The sequence below is a fragment of the Pimephales promelas genome, chromosome 8 (genome assembly GCF_988280905.1).
Source record: "Pimephales promelas chromosome 8, fPimPro1.hap1.1, whole genome shotgun sequence".
In the NCBI taxonomy this organism is placed as follows: domain Eukaryota; kingdom Metazoa; phylum Chordata; class Actinopteri; order Cypriniformes; family Leuciscidae; genus Pimephales; species Pimephales promelas.
The window spans coordinates 38859601-38877430 of record NC_142776.1 but is presented as its reverse complement, the minus strand read 5'-3'; the positions used below and the strand labels follow the sequence as shown (position 1 = coordinate 38877430).

Genomic DNA, 17830 nt, shown 5'->3' with positions numbered 1-17830 from the left:
CGGCCCCATAAATGTTCATTTTTATTGTTATCGGCCCGATATATGTTCATTTTTATTGTTATCGGCCCCATAAATGTTCATTTTTATTGTTATCGGCCCGATATATGTTAATTTTTATTGTTATCGGCCCCATAAATGTTCATTTTTATTGTTATCGGCCCGATATATGTTCATTTTTAATTTCATCGGCCCGATAAGAAAATTTGTCCGATATATTAAAGCCGATAAATGATGTATTATTTCCCTCAGCTGAGACTCTTCAGATGTGCACTGTTCAACATGATGATTATGAATTGCTTGAAATATGAATAAAAATCACTTCAAAAAGGAAAATACAGTAAAGTGCCTATAAGTTACATATATTGAGAACATTATATTTGTGGATTTTAATGGTGAGACTTTTGTTTTTGTAATCAGGCTCTCAAAAATGATTTAAAAAAATGGATTTAGATATATGTGCCAATATATCGTTTATCGGCTTTCAAATATAAAGAATTATCGTTATCGGTATCGGCCAAAATTTTAGCTTTATGTCAGTTGCACTTCACCTTTATTTCTATAGCACTTTATTCAATGCAGATTGTAAAGGTAAATATTTCAGTAGTTTTAGTGTTAATTGATGCATATTAACCCTGCTGTGTGTGTGTGTGTGTTCAGATGAAGACAGAACCGATCCTGGGAAGTGTGATGGACAGCATTAACATCAAGAGCCTTGAGGAGCACTCAGAGGGAGACGTGGCGAGTCCTTCATCAACGGGAACGCAGGTAACGTCCCATCTTTGACTAATACTGTGTTCAGACTGTTCACATCCTCCACAATCTTAGTTGCAATCTAATTTATTCCTGACGATATTACTGCGTTTTGAATTATGGGTGGCACTCCCGGTTTGGGGAACTTTCATTCAAAAAGACTGAAACGAATCATATCAAATCATTAAACAAATAAACTGACTGACTTGAGCTGTCAATTTCCCTTCATGTTTTATTGCATTAAAAATGTCATTATTGAGCGAAAAACACTTAATGACAGTCATAAACATGCATAAATCCTCCTTCATATTCATGTGTCGTGTCATGATTATGGTGTCATGTCAGTAAAGTGTTACTGAATAATGTCATCATTCTACCTAGTTTTTAAAACAACGTATTAATGCATTCCCTTTCACTGATTTTTTACAACTTTATGGAAGTCACTCTCATAATTCACGCTAATGGTCATAAATAGGTTGTATAAATCCAGGTGAAACTCGAAAAATTAGAATATGGTCCAAAAGTTCATTTATTTCAGTAATTCAACTTCAAAGGTGAAATTAATATATTATATAGACTCATTACATGCAAAGTGAGATATTTCAAGCTTTTATTTGTTATAATTTTGATGAATATGACTTATGGCTTATGAAAACCACAAATTCAAAATTAGAATATTGTGAAATATTTTCATAAAATTATAACAAATAAAGGCTTGAAATATCTCACTTTGCATGTAATGAGTCTATATAATATATTAGTTTCACCTTATAAGTTGAATTACTGAAAGTAATGAGCTTTTGCACAATATTCTCATTTTCCCAGTTTCACCTGTAGGGGATACTCCTGGTTGTTTATGTTCTTCCGGCCCCGTTTTGCAGGATCCTCTTCTGGGTTTATTAGAAGGTAGAGATGATCTGGATAAAGAGGAGAAACCTGAACCCGAGGCCGTTTACGAGACGAACTGCCACTGGGAAAACTGCAGCAAAGAGTTCGACACGCAGGAGCAACTCGTGCACGTAAGGAAGAGTGACCGACGCGACGGACGTCAGTCCAAACCAATATACTGCTATTTTGCTTCACATTTTGCTTCTCATTTTGTCTCCAAAAAGGAAGAAAAGCCATGAAAGCAGCATAACAGCAGTCCATAACAGACTTGTATGCTGTATGGCAAGTCAGTATGATAGATTTGTGTGATAAACAGAAAGAAAATCAAACCGTCACACTGCTATAGTAATATTAATACTATTTATTTATTATAAATTATGCATAATTACATGCAACTAACCCTAAAACGAACCAAACCAAACCCTAATCCTAACCCTGTAGTAAGTGCATGTAGTTACTTAATATTACTCTTAAAATAGTACTTAAATGTATTACAATGACACCTTTTAAAACAAAGTGTAACCAAAATTGTTTTTGTAATTGAAAAAAGCAATAAATAAAATATAATATAAACTTAAAATTCAAGGACTAAAACTGAAAAAAATATATAATAAACTAAAAATATATTAAAAATACTAATGCTTTACAATAAGTTGTTTTTACTGCATTAGTTAACATGAACTAAGTTGATGTTTAAAGCATTTATTAGTCCTAGTTAATGGTATCATCATAGTAAATTATTAAAATCAAAAGTTATTCATATTTCATGGTTCATAAACGGTTAATATTGTTTAATAGACCAGGGCTGTGTTTCCAGATAACGATGGTTTCTGAGCACTTACGAGCATTTTCTACGAGCGACTTTATGAACGTTTGTGTTCATTTCACAAAAACGCACGATCGCACGCAGAGGTGATCAGTCGTACGATCGTTTTTACGAACGTCTTAAGCTTACGATGCTTTTGGAAAACAGACCGTAAAAACAACATCAGTCGTACGATCGTTTTTACAAAATTCTTAGGCTTGCGATACTTTTGGGAAACAGACCGTAATATCAATATCAGTCGTACGATCGTTTTTACGAACTTCTTAAGCTTACGATGCTTTTGGAAAACAGACCGTAATATTAAGATCACTCGTACGATCGTTTTTACGAACTTCTTAAGCTTGCGATGCTTTTGGGAAACAGACCGTAATATCAATATCAGTCGTACGATCGTTTTTACGAACTTCTTAGGCTTACGATGCTTTTGGAAAACAGACCGTAATATTAAGATCAGTCGTACAATCGTTTATACGAACTTCTTAAGCTTACGATGCTTTTGTAAAACAGACCGTAATATCAATATCAGTCGTACGATTGTTTTTACGAACTTCTTAGGCTTATGATACTTTTGGGAAACAGACCGTAATATCAATATCAGTCGTACAATCGTTTTTACGAACTTCTTAAGCTTACGATGCTTTTGGAAAACAGACCGTAATATTAAGATCACTCGTACGATCGTTTTTACGAACTTCTTAAGCTTGCGATGCTTTTGGGAAACAGACCGTAATATCAATATCAGTCGTACGATCGTTTTTACGAACTTCTTAGGCTTACGATGCTTTTGGAAAACAGACCGTAATATTAAGATCAGTCGTACAATCGTTTATACGAACTTCTTAAGCTTACGATGCTTTTGTAAAACAGACCGTAATATCAATATCAGTCGTACGATTGTTTTTACGAACTTCTTAGGCTTATGATACTTTTGGGAAACAGACCGTAATATCAATATCAGTCGTACGATTGTTTTTACGAACTTCTTAGGCTTACGATGCTTCTGGGAAACAGACCGTAATAATAAGATCAGTCGTACGATTGTTTTTACGAACTTCTTAGGCTTACGATGCTTTTGGGAAATACACCGTAATAATAAGATCAGTCGTACGATCGTTTTTACGAACTTCTTAAGCTTACGATGCTTTTGTAAAACAGACCGTAATATCAATATCAGTCGTACGATTGTTTTTACGAACTTCTTAGGCTTACGATACTTTTGGGAAACAGACTGTAATATCAATATCAGTCGTACAATCGTTTTTACAAACTTCTTAGGCTTACGATGCTTCTGGGAAACAGACCGTAATAATAAGATCAGTCGTACGATTGTTTTTACGAACTTCTTAAGCTTACAATGCTTTTGGGAAATACACCGTAATAATAAGATCAGTCGTACGATCGTTTTTACGAACTTCTTAAGCTTACGATACTTTTGTAAAACAGACCGTAATATCAATATCAGTCGTACGATTGTTTTTACGAACTTCTTAGGCTTACGATACTTTTGGGAAACAGACCGTAATATCAATATCAGTCGTACGATTGTTTTTACGAACTTCTTAGGCTTACGATGCTTCTGGGAAATACACCGTAATAATAAGATCAGTCGTACGATCGTTTTTACGAACTTCTTAAGCTTACGATGCTTTTGTAAAACAGACCGTAATATCAATATCAGTCGTACGATTGTTTTTACGAACTTCTTAGGCTTACGATACTTTTGGGAAACAGACTGTAATATCAATATCAGTCGTACAATCGTTTTTACAAACTTCTTAGGCTTACTATGCTTTTGGGAAATACACCGTAATAATAAGATCAGTTGTACAATCATTTTTACGAACTTCTTAACCTCACGATGCTTTTGGGACACAGACCCTAAAATCAAGATCAGTCGTACAATCTATTTTGCAAACTTTTTAGGCTTACGATGCTTTTGGGAAACAGACCGTAATATCAATATCAGTCGTACAATCATTTTTACGAACTTCTTAAGCTTGCGATAATTTTGGGAAACAGACCGTAATATCAATATCAGTCGTACGATAGTTTTTACGAACTTCTTAGGCTTACGATACTTTTGGGAAACAGACTGTAATATTAAGATCAGTTGTACGATAGTTTTTACGAACTTCTTAGGCTTACGATGCTTTCGGAAAACAGACCGTAATATCAATATCAGTCGTACGATTGTTTTTACGAACTTCTTAGGCTTACGATGCTTCTGGGAAATACACCGTAATAATAAGATCAGTCGTACAATCGTTTTTACGAACTTCTTAACCTCACGATGCCTTTGGGACACAGACCCTAAAATCAAGATCAGTGGTACAATCGTTTTTACGAACTTCTTAGCCTTACGATGCTTTTGGGAAACAGACCGTAATATTAAGATCAGTCGTACGATCTATTTTGCGAACTTCTTAGGCTTACGATGCTTTTGGGAAACGCAGGCATGAACTAACAACGAACAGTTGTGTTTTAATGAACACAAAAATGATTAAATACTGTAACAAATGAATTTCAAATTTGAGTCAATCCGTTTACTAATAGCAGTTTATTGTAAAAAACAAACAAACAAACAAACTACAAATTACAAATAAAACTGAAAACTATGAATAAATGCGAACTCAAAATATGCATAAATACTAGTATATAAATCACACTGGCAGCAGGTGTTTTCCCCACATCAAGCGTCCCGTGTCTTTGGTCCTGACTCTCCCGTCTCTTGCGCAGCACATCAACAACGAGCACATCCACGGGGAGAAGAAGGAGTTCGTGTGTCACTGGAAGGACTGTTCTCGAGAGCAGAGGCCCTTTAAAGCGCAGTATATGCTGGTGGTCCACATGCGCAGACACACCGGCGAGAAGCCACACAAGTGCACTGTGAGTTACAGCTGTGTCACATGACTTCTGTTTCAACTCTCTCCTGAAGCCGAGTATAAATGTTTATGTGTGTGTGCATCAGTTTGAAGGCTGTAATAAAGCATACTCGCGTCTGGAGAACCTGAAGACTCATCTGCGCTCACACACCGGGGAGAAACCGTATGTGTGTGAGCACGAGGGCTGCAACAAGGCTTTCTCCAATGCGTCAGACCGAGCCAAGCACCAGAACAGAACACACTCCAACGAGGTACGCGTGACAAAACATGCAGATATATAAACACGTCATGGTTATTATCTGCTGCTTTTGTGTTGCAATTTGTCTTGCTGGTCAATACAACGTTTATGGCATGACAAAATTCACATGTCGCTGTGACTAAAACAAAAAAACTGTAAAAATTAACACTGGTTGCAATTTGTTATTGCAATTAATTTATAGAAAAAACTTTATTGCGAGTAATTTGACATAAACTGACTAAACAAATACATTTATTGCAGTTAATTAAAAATTATTGCAATTATTTGGTTGTAAGACAAAAATGCACTGATACTTTATTGCAATCACTTAAATGACTGAAACAAAAAATAGTAGAAATTAACACTGATTGCAATTAATGTATATAAAACTTTTGTAATTAATCACCGATCACAAATTATTATTACATCAATTTATTATTAAAAAAACATGTAGGTTATTTTTTTTCTCAAAAGACAAAAACAATGACTAAAGTACTTCAGAAAGGACTTTCTGTTTTACTGGAATTACTGAATTTTTTGCATGTTTATCTGCTGGTTATTGTGCTTTTATAATGTACTTTTAATCCAGATCTATAAATCTTTTATTGCTTGCATCAGTTTAAACACACTTTCAAACAGTATTTCTATTTGATTTCAAAGTATCTGTATTACACTTAAATCACAGCAGCAGAAAACTGCTTCACTTGATTTAATACAGTCTAACTTGACCTGACACTCTTTCTTAAATTATGCCAAACTTGATTATAAAAATCAGAAAATGGTGCAAAAGTTTCAGTAATTCAACTTAAAAGGTGAAACTAATATATTATATAGACTCATTACATGCAAAGCGCATTATTTCAAGCCTTTATTTGTTACAATATTGATGATTATGGCTTACAGATTTCAAATATTGAATTTGGGGTTTTCATAAACTCATATCCATAATCATCACAATTACAACAAATAAAGGCTTGAAATATCTCACTTTGCATGCAATGAGTCTATATAATATATTAGTTTCACCTTTTAAGTTGAATTACTGAAACTTTTGCACCATATTCTGATTTTTCAGAATAATTTAAGAAAGAGTGTCAGGTTAGACTGTATTAAATGAAGTGAAGCATTGATTTTTATATCATGAAAAGTGTAAAACAGATACTTTAAAATCAAATAGAAATGCAAATAGAAATTGTGAAGGTTTGGCGACAGCTGTAGATCGCATGGTAACTCTCCTCTCTCCGGCCTTCAGAAACCGTACGTTTGCAAGATTCCCGGCTGCACGAAGCGCTACACGGACCCGAGCTCCCTGAGGAAGCATGTGAAGACGGTCCACGGGCCCGAGGCTCACATCACTAAAAAGCACCGTGGAGACACGGGTCCTCGAGCCTCAGGTCTGACCCCTGCTGGGCAAAACTCAGAGCTTCTGATAGAGAAAGAGGAGAGAAGCCGAGAGGACTGCAAGTTACTCGCTCCAGAATCCACACTGGTGAGGCTCGATCCCAACGCTGTTTCTAAAGCGTGTTAAGGGATAGTTCACCCAAAATATTTATATTTACAAGGCTTGACCCCAATGCTCATTGTAATGGATAGCAGTGCTGCACGATATAGTTTTAGCACAGATTTCGCCATGTCAAGTGTTGGGATCGTAGTTGATCTGTGATCGGAAAGCATGTGATTCGCGGATTAATTGCAAAGTTTAACCATCATAGACTGAAAATGTATCATTTGCATGTGTTTTTAAGCATGTGAACTCTGAATTCATTTCTTTTGCTCTTTCTTGTGAACTTAAACAGACACATGCACGCAAAATAGGTCCCTGCATTCGTCTTAAAGTGACAGACCTCGGCTGTGAGTCTCACCAATGGCAATCAAAAGAGAAAGAGAAAATTACTTGTAGCGTTAACAAGGATAAATAATTAATTAATTATATTGGTTATATTTAATTCATAAAGTGAAGACTGTTATTTTACATTTGAGTATTGAATTTCTGTACCTGAATACTGCTATATTAACCTAAAAAAAAAAATGATTGTATTTTTCTTCTATTGTATTTATCTATGCTAGTAAATTGTTTATTATCTACACTCTCAGAAAGAAAGGTACAAAAGCTGTCACTGGGGCTGTACCTTTTCAAAAGGTACACTTTTGTACCCAAAGGCTGCATATTGGTACCTTAGTGGTACATTTAAGCACCTAAAATGTATATATTAACACCTAAAATGTACATATTAGTACCTAAAATGTACATATTAGCATCTAAAATGTATTTAGTTTCTGAAATGTACATATTAACACTTAAAATGTACATATTAGCACTTAAAATATACATATTAGGACCTAAAATGAACATATTAGGACCTAAAATGGACACATTTGCACCTAAAATGTACATATTAGGACATAAAATGTACACATTAACAACTAAAATGTACTTTTTAGCACCTAAAATGTACATATTAACACCTAAAATGTATTTAGCTCCTGAAATGTACATATTAACACTTAAAAATGTACATATTAGCACTTAAAATATACATATTAGGACCTAAAATGAACATATTAGGACCTAAAATGGACATATTTGCACCTAAAATGTACATATTAGGACATAAAATGTACACATTAACAACTAAAATGTACTTTTTAGCACCTAAAATGTACATATTAACACCTAAAATGTATTTAGCTCCTGAAATGTACATATTAACACTTAAAAATGTACATATTAGCACTTAAAATATACATATTAGGACCTAAAATGAACATAATAGGACCTAAAATGAACATATTTGCACCTAAAATGTACATATTAGGACATAAAATGTACATTTTAACAACTAAAATGTACTTTTTAGCACCTAAAATGTACATATTAACACCTAAAATGTATTTAGCTCCTGAAATGTACATATTAACACTTAAAAATGTACATATTAGCACTTAAAATATACATATTAGGACCTAAAATGAACATATTAGGACCTAAAATGGACATAGTTGCACCTAAAATGTACATATTAGGACATAAAATGTACACATTAACAACTAAAATGTACTTTTTAGCACCTAAAATGTACATATTAACACCTAAAATGTATTTAGCTCCTGAAATGTACATATTAACACTTAAAAATGTACATATTAGCACTTAAAATATACATATTAGGACCTAAAATGAACATAATAGGACCTAAAATGGACATATTTGCACCTAAAATGTACACATTAGGACATAAAATGTACACATTAACAACTAAAATGTACTTTTTAGCACCTAAAATGTACATATTAACACCTAAAATGTACATATTAACACCTAAAATGTACAAAAGTTTACCTTTTGAAAAGGTACAGCCCCAGTGACAGCTTTTGTACCTTTTTTTCTGATAGTGTACTCTGCAGATTCACTCCCCTACAAAATCACCCCAATTATCCTAGAATGATTCAATCTTTTCAAATTAATCATCTGGTTGTTCAAATTGTTTTTATAGCGCAATATATATCGCAGAAAAACAAAATATCGCAATGCAATTTTCCCTCCCCCAATATCAGCCCTAATGGATAGTCACGTGCATAATAACTATGATTTCTCTTGTGCTCTAGAAATCTCAGCCAAGCCCCGGTGGCCAGTCGTCCTGTAGTAGCGAACGTTCTCCACTAGGGAGCGCCAACAACAACGACAGCGGTGTGGAGATGAACCTGAACGCGGCGGGCAGTCTCGAGGACCTGACCACACAGGAGGAGAACGGGAACACCGGTGTGTCCGAGTCCAGCGCTGGCGTGGGGTCGATGTGCATGTCCGTTCAGGCCTTGAAGAGGTTGGAGAATCTGAAGATTGACAAACTGAAGCAAATTCGCCGGCCAACCCCACCTGGGCGGAGCGGAGGAAACAAACTACCGGCTCTCTCGGGTAAAAGACGAGGCAAATCAAACACATTTGGCTTTTTTGATCGCTGGTTATTTAACTTGTATACAGTCAAACCAAAAATCATTCAAACACCAGATATAATTTTGAGAGGAAAATTAAGTAAACTGTGAGCTATTATACCCAATAATTCTTCATACAGTGACTACAAGTTTAATTTATACAAATTTGGGAGCAAAAATTATTCAGACACTTTGAGCTGATCATGTTTTGCTCAACTGTTAATTTTGCTAATGCTCATTTTACACACACATTAAGCATTGCTTGGTCACTGGTTAAGCTAAACTGGTATTATCTAATTGTGTAGTAAAATCTAACAGCTGACAGATATTCAACATAATTCATAATTTGTCACAGTCAAACAGAACTAGCGAAATATAAACTGATTTTAGATTAATCAGTCAAATACGCAACGTTAGCAATATAACAACCTTGTGTGTGATGTGTGAAATGTTATTTTCGTCAACTAAAATGAATGCAAATATTAAAACTGACTAAAATTAATGAATATGACTTGACAATATTTCCAGGATGATAAAAAAAAAAAAAAGATTGAGAGCTAGATTTACTTACAGCTTGCAGCACAAACCCTCTTTTGGCGATAAGAAAAGACTGTCAGGATTTACTGAAGACACGCAGTGAATGATTAATGCAGAAAAGCTGTGGGCTAAGGCTATTTTTTGCGGCTGACCTTATTAAATATGCATTTGTACGAGTTTCCCTTTAACGCGCAAAATTTATGGAAGGCGTGTTTAAACGAATCATCCAAGGTGATTTACGCTCGTCAATTTACTGGTATTTGCGGGATTATTCACCACCCAAAAAAGCATGTCTTAAACTTTGCACTGCGTTTGGTAGATTGTGTTGGTCGCTATGGAAATGTGTGATCGTCATCGAGTGGATATCTAAACTGGCGTGAGTGAGTGGAGGCGGGGCTTATTTGCATATTCATAAAACCGCGTATACTGAATGAGGCAAGGGTGTCATTCAAGCTATTTTAAAGCACAAAGAATTTTTTTTTTCAAGGAAAAATGTTTAAATATGTAATTTTGGTGATCAAAGATGAGTTTTAAGGAATACAATTATTGACTACAGGGGGACTTTAAAGAGTAACTAAACACTAAACCAACTTTTTTTAGTTGATGATCTGTAAGAATGGATCTTTATTAATACCAGTCATAGATTCGAGTAACTTTTTTGACATTTGTTTATAAAGTTTATATATTTTCTATTTCTACAATATACGGTGTAAAAACCAAGCGTGCCGCACAAGCCCTAAAAAGTGAAGCCAAAACGTCTCGATCGCCCCCCTGTGGCCGGTCCTAGTATAGCTCATAACCCCCGCCTCCCCATGTTATTCAATGGGACGCGAGACCAACTAAACAATTAAATTACACTTCACATATCCTTTTTCCAAAGATAGTTTCTGTCATTTACTGTAGTTTCTATCACGTTGATGTAATTTCAAATGTTCGTTTTTAAAATAAGTTTGTTTTTAGTTAGTTATGTGATGATGAAATAACGGTGCTCTGACATCATGATTGACAGGTTCTCTGTGCGAGGTAGTCACTGAAGCACCAGCGGACTTTTTTTAATAATGTTGATTATGTGGTTAGTAGTTGTATTTACCTTATTTTAACGAGGTTCTGCAATCAGCAGACTTCATTGGAGAAGAACGAAGCAGACAGAGGACACTTAATGAAAGTGCGGGGCGTGTGCTTGCGTTTGATTCAGCGAGAATGAGGGCGCGGCCTTGATTTCGCGGCTTTACTTCCTGCTCACGACTGCGCATGACTGGTCCCGAAACACGCAAGTGCTCAGACTCAAGTTCCAAGATGTCAGCGTCATATCGAGACACTGGCGGCTTCAGTCTCTGTGATGGAAAAGAGCGAAGGGGCGTCGTCCATCTTTTTTTACAGTCTATGGTAAAAACGTCTTAGTGCTGCCCTCTTCAGGTTGAACGGTGGCTACTGCAGTTGAATTTTCCTATTGGGTGTTCCGCACTTCGTGACGTACGCAGGTTTCAGCTCACCACGCGAGCAGTATAAAAACCATCTTGTGTCGTCAAAACCACTGTAGGGAGTCAGAAATTGGACTTGTGAGTATTGAAAACGATCAGGATAGAGTGTTTTAGCATCTATTTCGTCCTCTCTATCTCCGCTGGGGTCAGCCCACTTTTTCAGCATTTTCAAATATCGCCAGTGGGTGGAGTCAGGGGTTTAGTTACCATGTTATAGTATTACATTGCTAGCCTCATGGTTTTCTCAGTAATCTAATGCTAACTCTGCTTCTCTGCTCCTTTCAGCAACAGGAGAGATGATGGGCATGTGTGCGCCCTCACCCTTACTTTCCAACCGGCGTGTAATGGAGCTTTCCGCTCCTGATCTGGGTGGAGTAACCGGAATGGGAATGTCTTGCCAACCGAACGATCGGCGCGGCAGCGGCACAAGCAGCCTCAGCTCTGCGTACACCGTTAGCCGTCGTTCGTCAATGGTCTCGCCCTACCTGTCAAGCCGACGCTCCAGTGACGTGTCTCAGGTGGGCCACTGCCAATCCGCGATGGGAACCGACGTGCCCGGTGACCCCCTGTCTCCTCAGAGCAGCCAAAGAAGCGGATCATGCCAGAACTCTGGTGGATTGCCAGGTCTTCCAAGTCTTACGCCGGCACAACAATATAGTCTGAAGGCTAAATACGCGGCAGCAACCGGCGGTCCACCGCCAACCCCGCTACCCAACATGGACCAACCCGGTAGATTCTTGAGGGAATGCCACGGCCAGCCTCTTCCTCCGTTTATGCAGCAAGGAGGCTTAAGAAGGAACAGCGCTAATGCCGAATACGGCACAGGAGTGATCTACCCACATCAGGCACCCGGAAACAACGCGAGACGTGCTAGTGATCCAGTGCGCTCAGGAGCCGATCCGCAGGGTTTACCCAAAGTGCAACGCTTCAATAGCCTGAGCAACGTGTCCCTAATGAGTCGCCGCAACGCGTTGCATCAGTGCGGATCTGACGCGGCTCTCAGCCGGCACATGTACTCGCCTCGCCCACCGAGCATCACTGAAAATGTCATGATGGAGGCCATGGCTATGGAACCTCACGGGAAAACCGAAGGCAACATGATCCCGGGTGGAGACAGAGCTTACATGGGCTACCAGCAAACTCAGCTACAACTGTCTCCTGGACAAGAAGGCTTGGGATGCATGGATCAAGTCTTCCAATCTCAAATGCAAGGTCCGTACCAGGGTCAGCGCGAGGAGATCTGTGCAACTGGAGGGATTGGTCAAGCTGACATTGCAAACAATCTCCTTCAGCAAGCCGAGTATGGTATGAGTACCTGTCAGCTTAGCCCATCCGGCCCACACTTTCCTAGTCAAGGTGATGGATCCGGGCCATGGGGACCAACTAACCAACTCCACAGTCCTCAAACCGGCATGCAGTTCCAGGGTGTAGGCATTCAAGGACAGCACTACCTTCAACAGGGCGTGTATGACCCTAATTCTGACCCTGGCCATCAAAGAGTTACTGTAAAACCTGAGCAGTTCCACCCGTCAATGGGAGGGTCCAGTTCTTGCCAGAACATCAAACCTCTACACCAGCATCGGCATAATGCAAACATGCAGGGATATCCGCCGCAAGGCCAAGGCCACATGGGCAGATCCTCTAATGCAAGCTGTGACTTTCTTCAAGGCCAGATGGGAACGCAAGCCGGTCTTCCGCAGCAAAGCCAAGCGGGATCATTCCCGAGTGGAGGAGGTATAAATCTTGCACTTGCGGAAAGCCGCCGGTCGCAGACACCGATGCATCAAATGAAAGAGATGATGGTGAGGAACTACGTGCAATCCCAGCAGGCTCTCCTATGGGAACAGCAGCAGGAGCAAAGAGTAGTCGACGGTCTCTCCGGGAAGCCTGATGGGATAGACATGGGAGGACAAACGGCAATGATTCAACACAGTCCGCAGCATCAACAACCAAACCAGAACCTTTATCCTGGCAACGCTTATCAAGGCTATCCGAATCAGAACGTAATGAGCCCACCGCAAAACCGAGTTCCCGGATCTGTTAAGGAGCATACAGCTGGGATGCAGGGATCGTGCTACGGGCCGGATATAGCGCCAAGGCCACCTCAGGGACGAAAGCCTTTGAGTCGCCAGAACAGTCTTTCCCAGTCCCAACAAGCTTACCTGGGAAGCCCACCTCACCACTCCACCGCCAGTCCCAGAAGAGGAGTGCGCCTCCCACCGGTCCAACAACAGCATTCGGAAAACTTCACAAACAACAACAACCCCATGTACTACACAGGCCACATACACATGCACCATGACATCGAGAAGCCTCAAGATGGTCCATGCCTGGCCCAGCAACACCCTAGTACCAAACCCACATCAATGGCCTACTCAGAACCAGCGCCCATGTCCAACGCCTTAGAAAACCTGGACTTGGAGAATGCTCAGATTGACTTTACCTCCATCATAGATGACCCAGAGCCTTCTTCTTACAGTCCAATAAACCCACACCACCATTGCTCCTCTCAGACCTCCTCTCGCCTCACCACACCCCAAACCTCCATCACCCTTCCAAGTGGCCTGTCTAATATGGCAGTCGGGGACATGACCTCAATGCTGACGTCCCTGGCTGGGGAGAACAAGTACTTGAACACGTTGTCTTAAAGTGTTTTTCTACGAGTAACAGGGCCAAAGTGAGCATGTTGACCCTCAAGGTTCCTCTGAACGTCCCTTTTCTTGCTCGTATGCCACGTACTGATTAGGGATGCACGATGTGAAATTTCGGGCCGATATCGGTTACCGATAATTCTTTAAATTTGAAAGCCGATAACCAATATATGGGCTCTATGCACGGCGGTATGTCCGGTGAAGGTTTAAGGATGTTCGATAACTTCCGCCATGCAATACCGAGAGTTAATATTGAATTTTATACTCCATGGTTATACTAAAGAAACGTTAGTCACAAAAACAGACATCCCTCGTTGTATTTATGCTTCTTTTTAAAATTATATTAAATAAACATAACGATATATAAACTTTCATCTAAACGTATGAAAGTTTCGTTTCAAAGATTATTTTTGACAGTAAATTTTGAAGACTCTGCCATAATCCCGTTTTCCTCGGTTTTCCTCCGCTTTAATCTCCACAACCGGAAACTGATGAGCATCCTTGCGTCAAATGCGGAACTTATGCGTGCATATAGCCCGATAAATCTAAATCCAAATTTTTATTTTTTATTTTTGAGAGCCTGATTACAAAATACTAAAGTCTCACCATTAAAAGCCATGTCTCGAGCACACGATTATAATGTTCTCATTATAATTTTTTGTAGCCTATATGACAGACTTGCGCTGCACATGTTGCACTTTCCTGTATTTTAGTTTTTTGGAGTGATTCGAATCATATTTCAATTCATTCAAAACCATCATGATGAACAGTGCACATCTGATGGAAATAATCCATTATTTATCGGCTTTAACGTATGTCAAATTTTCATATCGGGCCGATAAGAAATATAAGGACATATATCAGCCGATACCGATATATCGTGCATCCCTAGTACTGATGGTTCTGCTGGTGTCCAACATTAATGGTGTTTTAAGTGTGTAAAATATGTTGCTTGACATTACCGCCTAATGACTATTATTCAAGGGGCATTCCAGTCACTACTGTGAGACTGTAAAGATGGAAGTCTTTGTTTAAAATGTAAATATGAGCATTGGACTGTAAATGGTGGCATGATAGAAACAAAGAAAATTTACTTTTAGATATATATATCTGGACTTGGACTGCCACATGAACACCACATAGACTGAAATACAAAGTGAGTGAATGTGTCCAGGAAGAAGCTGGTAGCCACATTCTCTTAAAGTATTGGTGAAGACAGGACTCAAGTGCCTTTGACCATTGTGGCCTCTTATCTTTGATTCCTCACAGGTACATGTTGGAGAAAACGAGACAGTTGAGACACATGGATGGATGGATAAACAGTATGAAGCCCAAAGTATACTTCAGCGTAACACCTAGCGTATGAGAACAGCACAATGCATAGCCTTTCGAAGTATACTCCATTTGATAGTGTGCATGAACACAAAAAAGTTTCATCGTGTCTGCGCGATTTCTTTCCAGAAGTTATGAGCAATAAAAAACGTCTTGGTACTCTTTTAACTATAGTTCGGTGGATCTGTGAACTATGGAAGCTTGTTTTCGCAACAGAATAAAAAATGAAAAAGGTAATTGCGACTTTTTATCTGACAATTCTGACTTTTTTTCTCACAATTGTAAGTTTACATTTCTCCGAATTTTGTGATAAAAAGTCAAAATTGTGAGTTATAAAGTCTGAATTGCGTGATATAAAGTTGAAATTGTGAGTTATAAAGTCAGAATTGCGAGATATGAAGTCATAATTGCATGATTTAAAGTCGAAATTGTGATATAAAGTCAGAATTGCGAGTTATAAAGTCGGAATTGCGTGATATAAAGTCATAATTGCGTGATTTAAAGTCGAAATTGTGTGATATAAAGTCAGAATTGCGAGATATAAAGTCGAAATTGAGAGTTATGAAGTCAGAATTGCGAGATATAAAGTCAGAATTGCGAGATATAAAGTCGAAATTGAGAGTTATGAAGTCAGAATTGTGAGATATAAAGTCAGAATTGCGAGTTATAAAGTCGGAATTGCGTGTTATAAAGTCATAATTGCGTGATTTAAAGTCGAAATTGTGTGATATAAAGTCAGAATTGCGAGATATAAAGTCGAAATTGAGAGTTATGAAGTCAGAATTGCGAGATATAAAGTCAGAATTGCGAGATATAAAGTTGAAATTGTGTGATATAAATTCGCAATTGTTTATATCTCGCAATTCTGACTTTATAATGCGTAATTGTGAGTTTATATATCGCAATTCTGACTTTATAAAGCGTAACTGTGAGTTTATATCTCACAATTCTGACTTTTTTTCTCACAATTGTAAGTTTACATTTCTCGTAATTTTGTGATAAAAAGTCAGAATTGTGAGTTATAAAGTCAGAATTGCGTGATATAAAGTTGAAATTGTGAGTTATAAAATTGAAATTGTGAGTTATAAAGTCAGAATTGCGAGATATGAAGTCATAATTGCGTGATTTAAAGTCGAAATTGTGTGATATAAAGTCAGAATTGCGAGATATAAAGTCAGAATTGCGAGATATAAAGTTGAAATTGTGTGATATAAAGTCGCAATTGTTTATATCTCGCAATTCTGACTTTATAACGCGTAACTGTGAGTTTATATCTCACAATTCTGACTTTATATCTTGCAACTCAGAAATAAATTCAGAATTGTGAGATAAAAAAGTTCAATCTTTCACAATGTTTTGTTCTGTGGCGGAAACAAGCTTCCATACTGAACTCCCTCATACAAGCAAGCGTTTATTGTTTTGGGTCTTCTGGAGTTTGTCCATTTATATTTCGACCAAAAAAGCCAAAAAAAAAAAAAGTATACTTTGGGCTTAAGAGAAAGTGTGTATTTTTAAAACTCGTTTCTTACTGCCATAATGGCGGATTACAGAACAGTATTTTAAAGACTTGTCAATTATCTCTCTAGGTCTAGACAAGTGCCTCTGAATCATAATATTCATTCAAAGTTGTAGTGTTTGACTAGTCTGCTTTCAGACAGATACGTTAAAGGGTAACGGCACTGAGATGTGTTTATTGTAATGTTTCTCGTTAGTCTGCGCTGCGCTACATAACCCAAGCTAGCATGCATATGCATTGCACTGACAACAGCACTGAGCTGAGGAGAAGTGATGAATTTTTATGATATAGTTTCCATATAGTATGAATAAGTTACATACAGTGCAGGTACTTGATGTTCGTCAAGCTTTCGGTTTTACGTCCTCTGTTATTTCAACACTTATCTCTTTTTTTATCGTTTAAGTGTTATTGAGGAGGCGGTACGGACTCAACCCTTTAACAAATCCCAGTGTTTCCACTTTCTGTGGCATACCAAAGACGACTGGCACTGAGACGAGGCCACACTTGATATTTGCGAGAAACGCCGTCATGTGCTTCAATATTGCTGTGATAAAGAATGTTTCCTCTTTTTTTTTTTTTAAGAAAAAAAAAACATTTTGTGGATTTTTGCATTTCTGTGTGTTTTTATATCTGTCACAGTTCACTCAAACGTTTTTTTGCTGGCAAAAGTTCAAGTAGTAACAGATTTATGATATTAGCATTTATCGCATCTATTTACAAGTGATATTTTTGCGTACCGTTTTCTACATTTTTGTAAAAAGGTACTATATTACACCAGTTTATAAATAAACAGAGCCTG

The 17830-nt window shown here is 37.9% G+C and overlaps 1 protein-coding gene across 2 annotated transcripts in view; it reads left to right on the top strand.

Moving 5' to 3' along the window:
• The window catches only part of gli1 (GLI family zinc finger 1), a 59252-nt gene extending 42873 nt beyond the window's left edge, over positions 1 to 16379 (top strand). For both annotated transcript variants that reach the window (XM_089134540.1, XM_039654161.2), the window contains 7 exons: positions 658 to 765; positions 1632 to 1769; positions 5201 to 5350; positions 5433 to 5597; positions 6837 to 7073; positions 9191 to 9497; positions 11818 to 16379. In XM_089134540.1, coding sequence (XP_088990666.1) covers positions 658 to 765; positions 1632 to 1769; positions 5201 to 5350; positions 5433 to 5597; positions 6837 to 7073; positions 9191 to 9497; positions 11818 to 14180 — 3468 coding nt within the window. In that variant the 3' untranslated portion in view covers positions 14181 to 16379. The remainder of the gene's footprint in view (positions 1 to 657; positions 766 to 1631; positions 1770 to 5200; positions 5351 to 5432; positions 5598 to 6836; positions 7074 to 9190; positions 9498 to 11817) is intronic.
• Positions 16380 to 17830: the final 1451 nt, after the last annotated feature.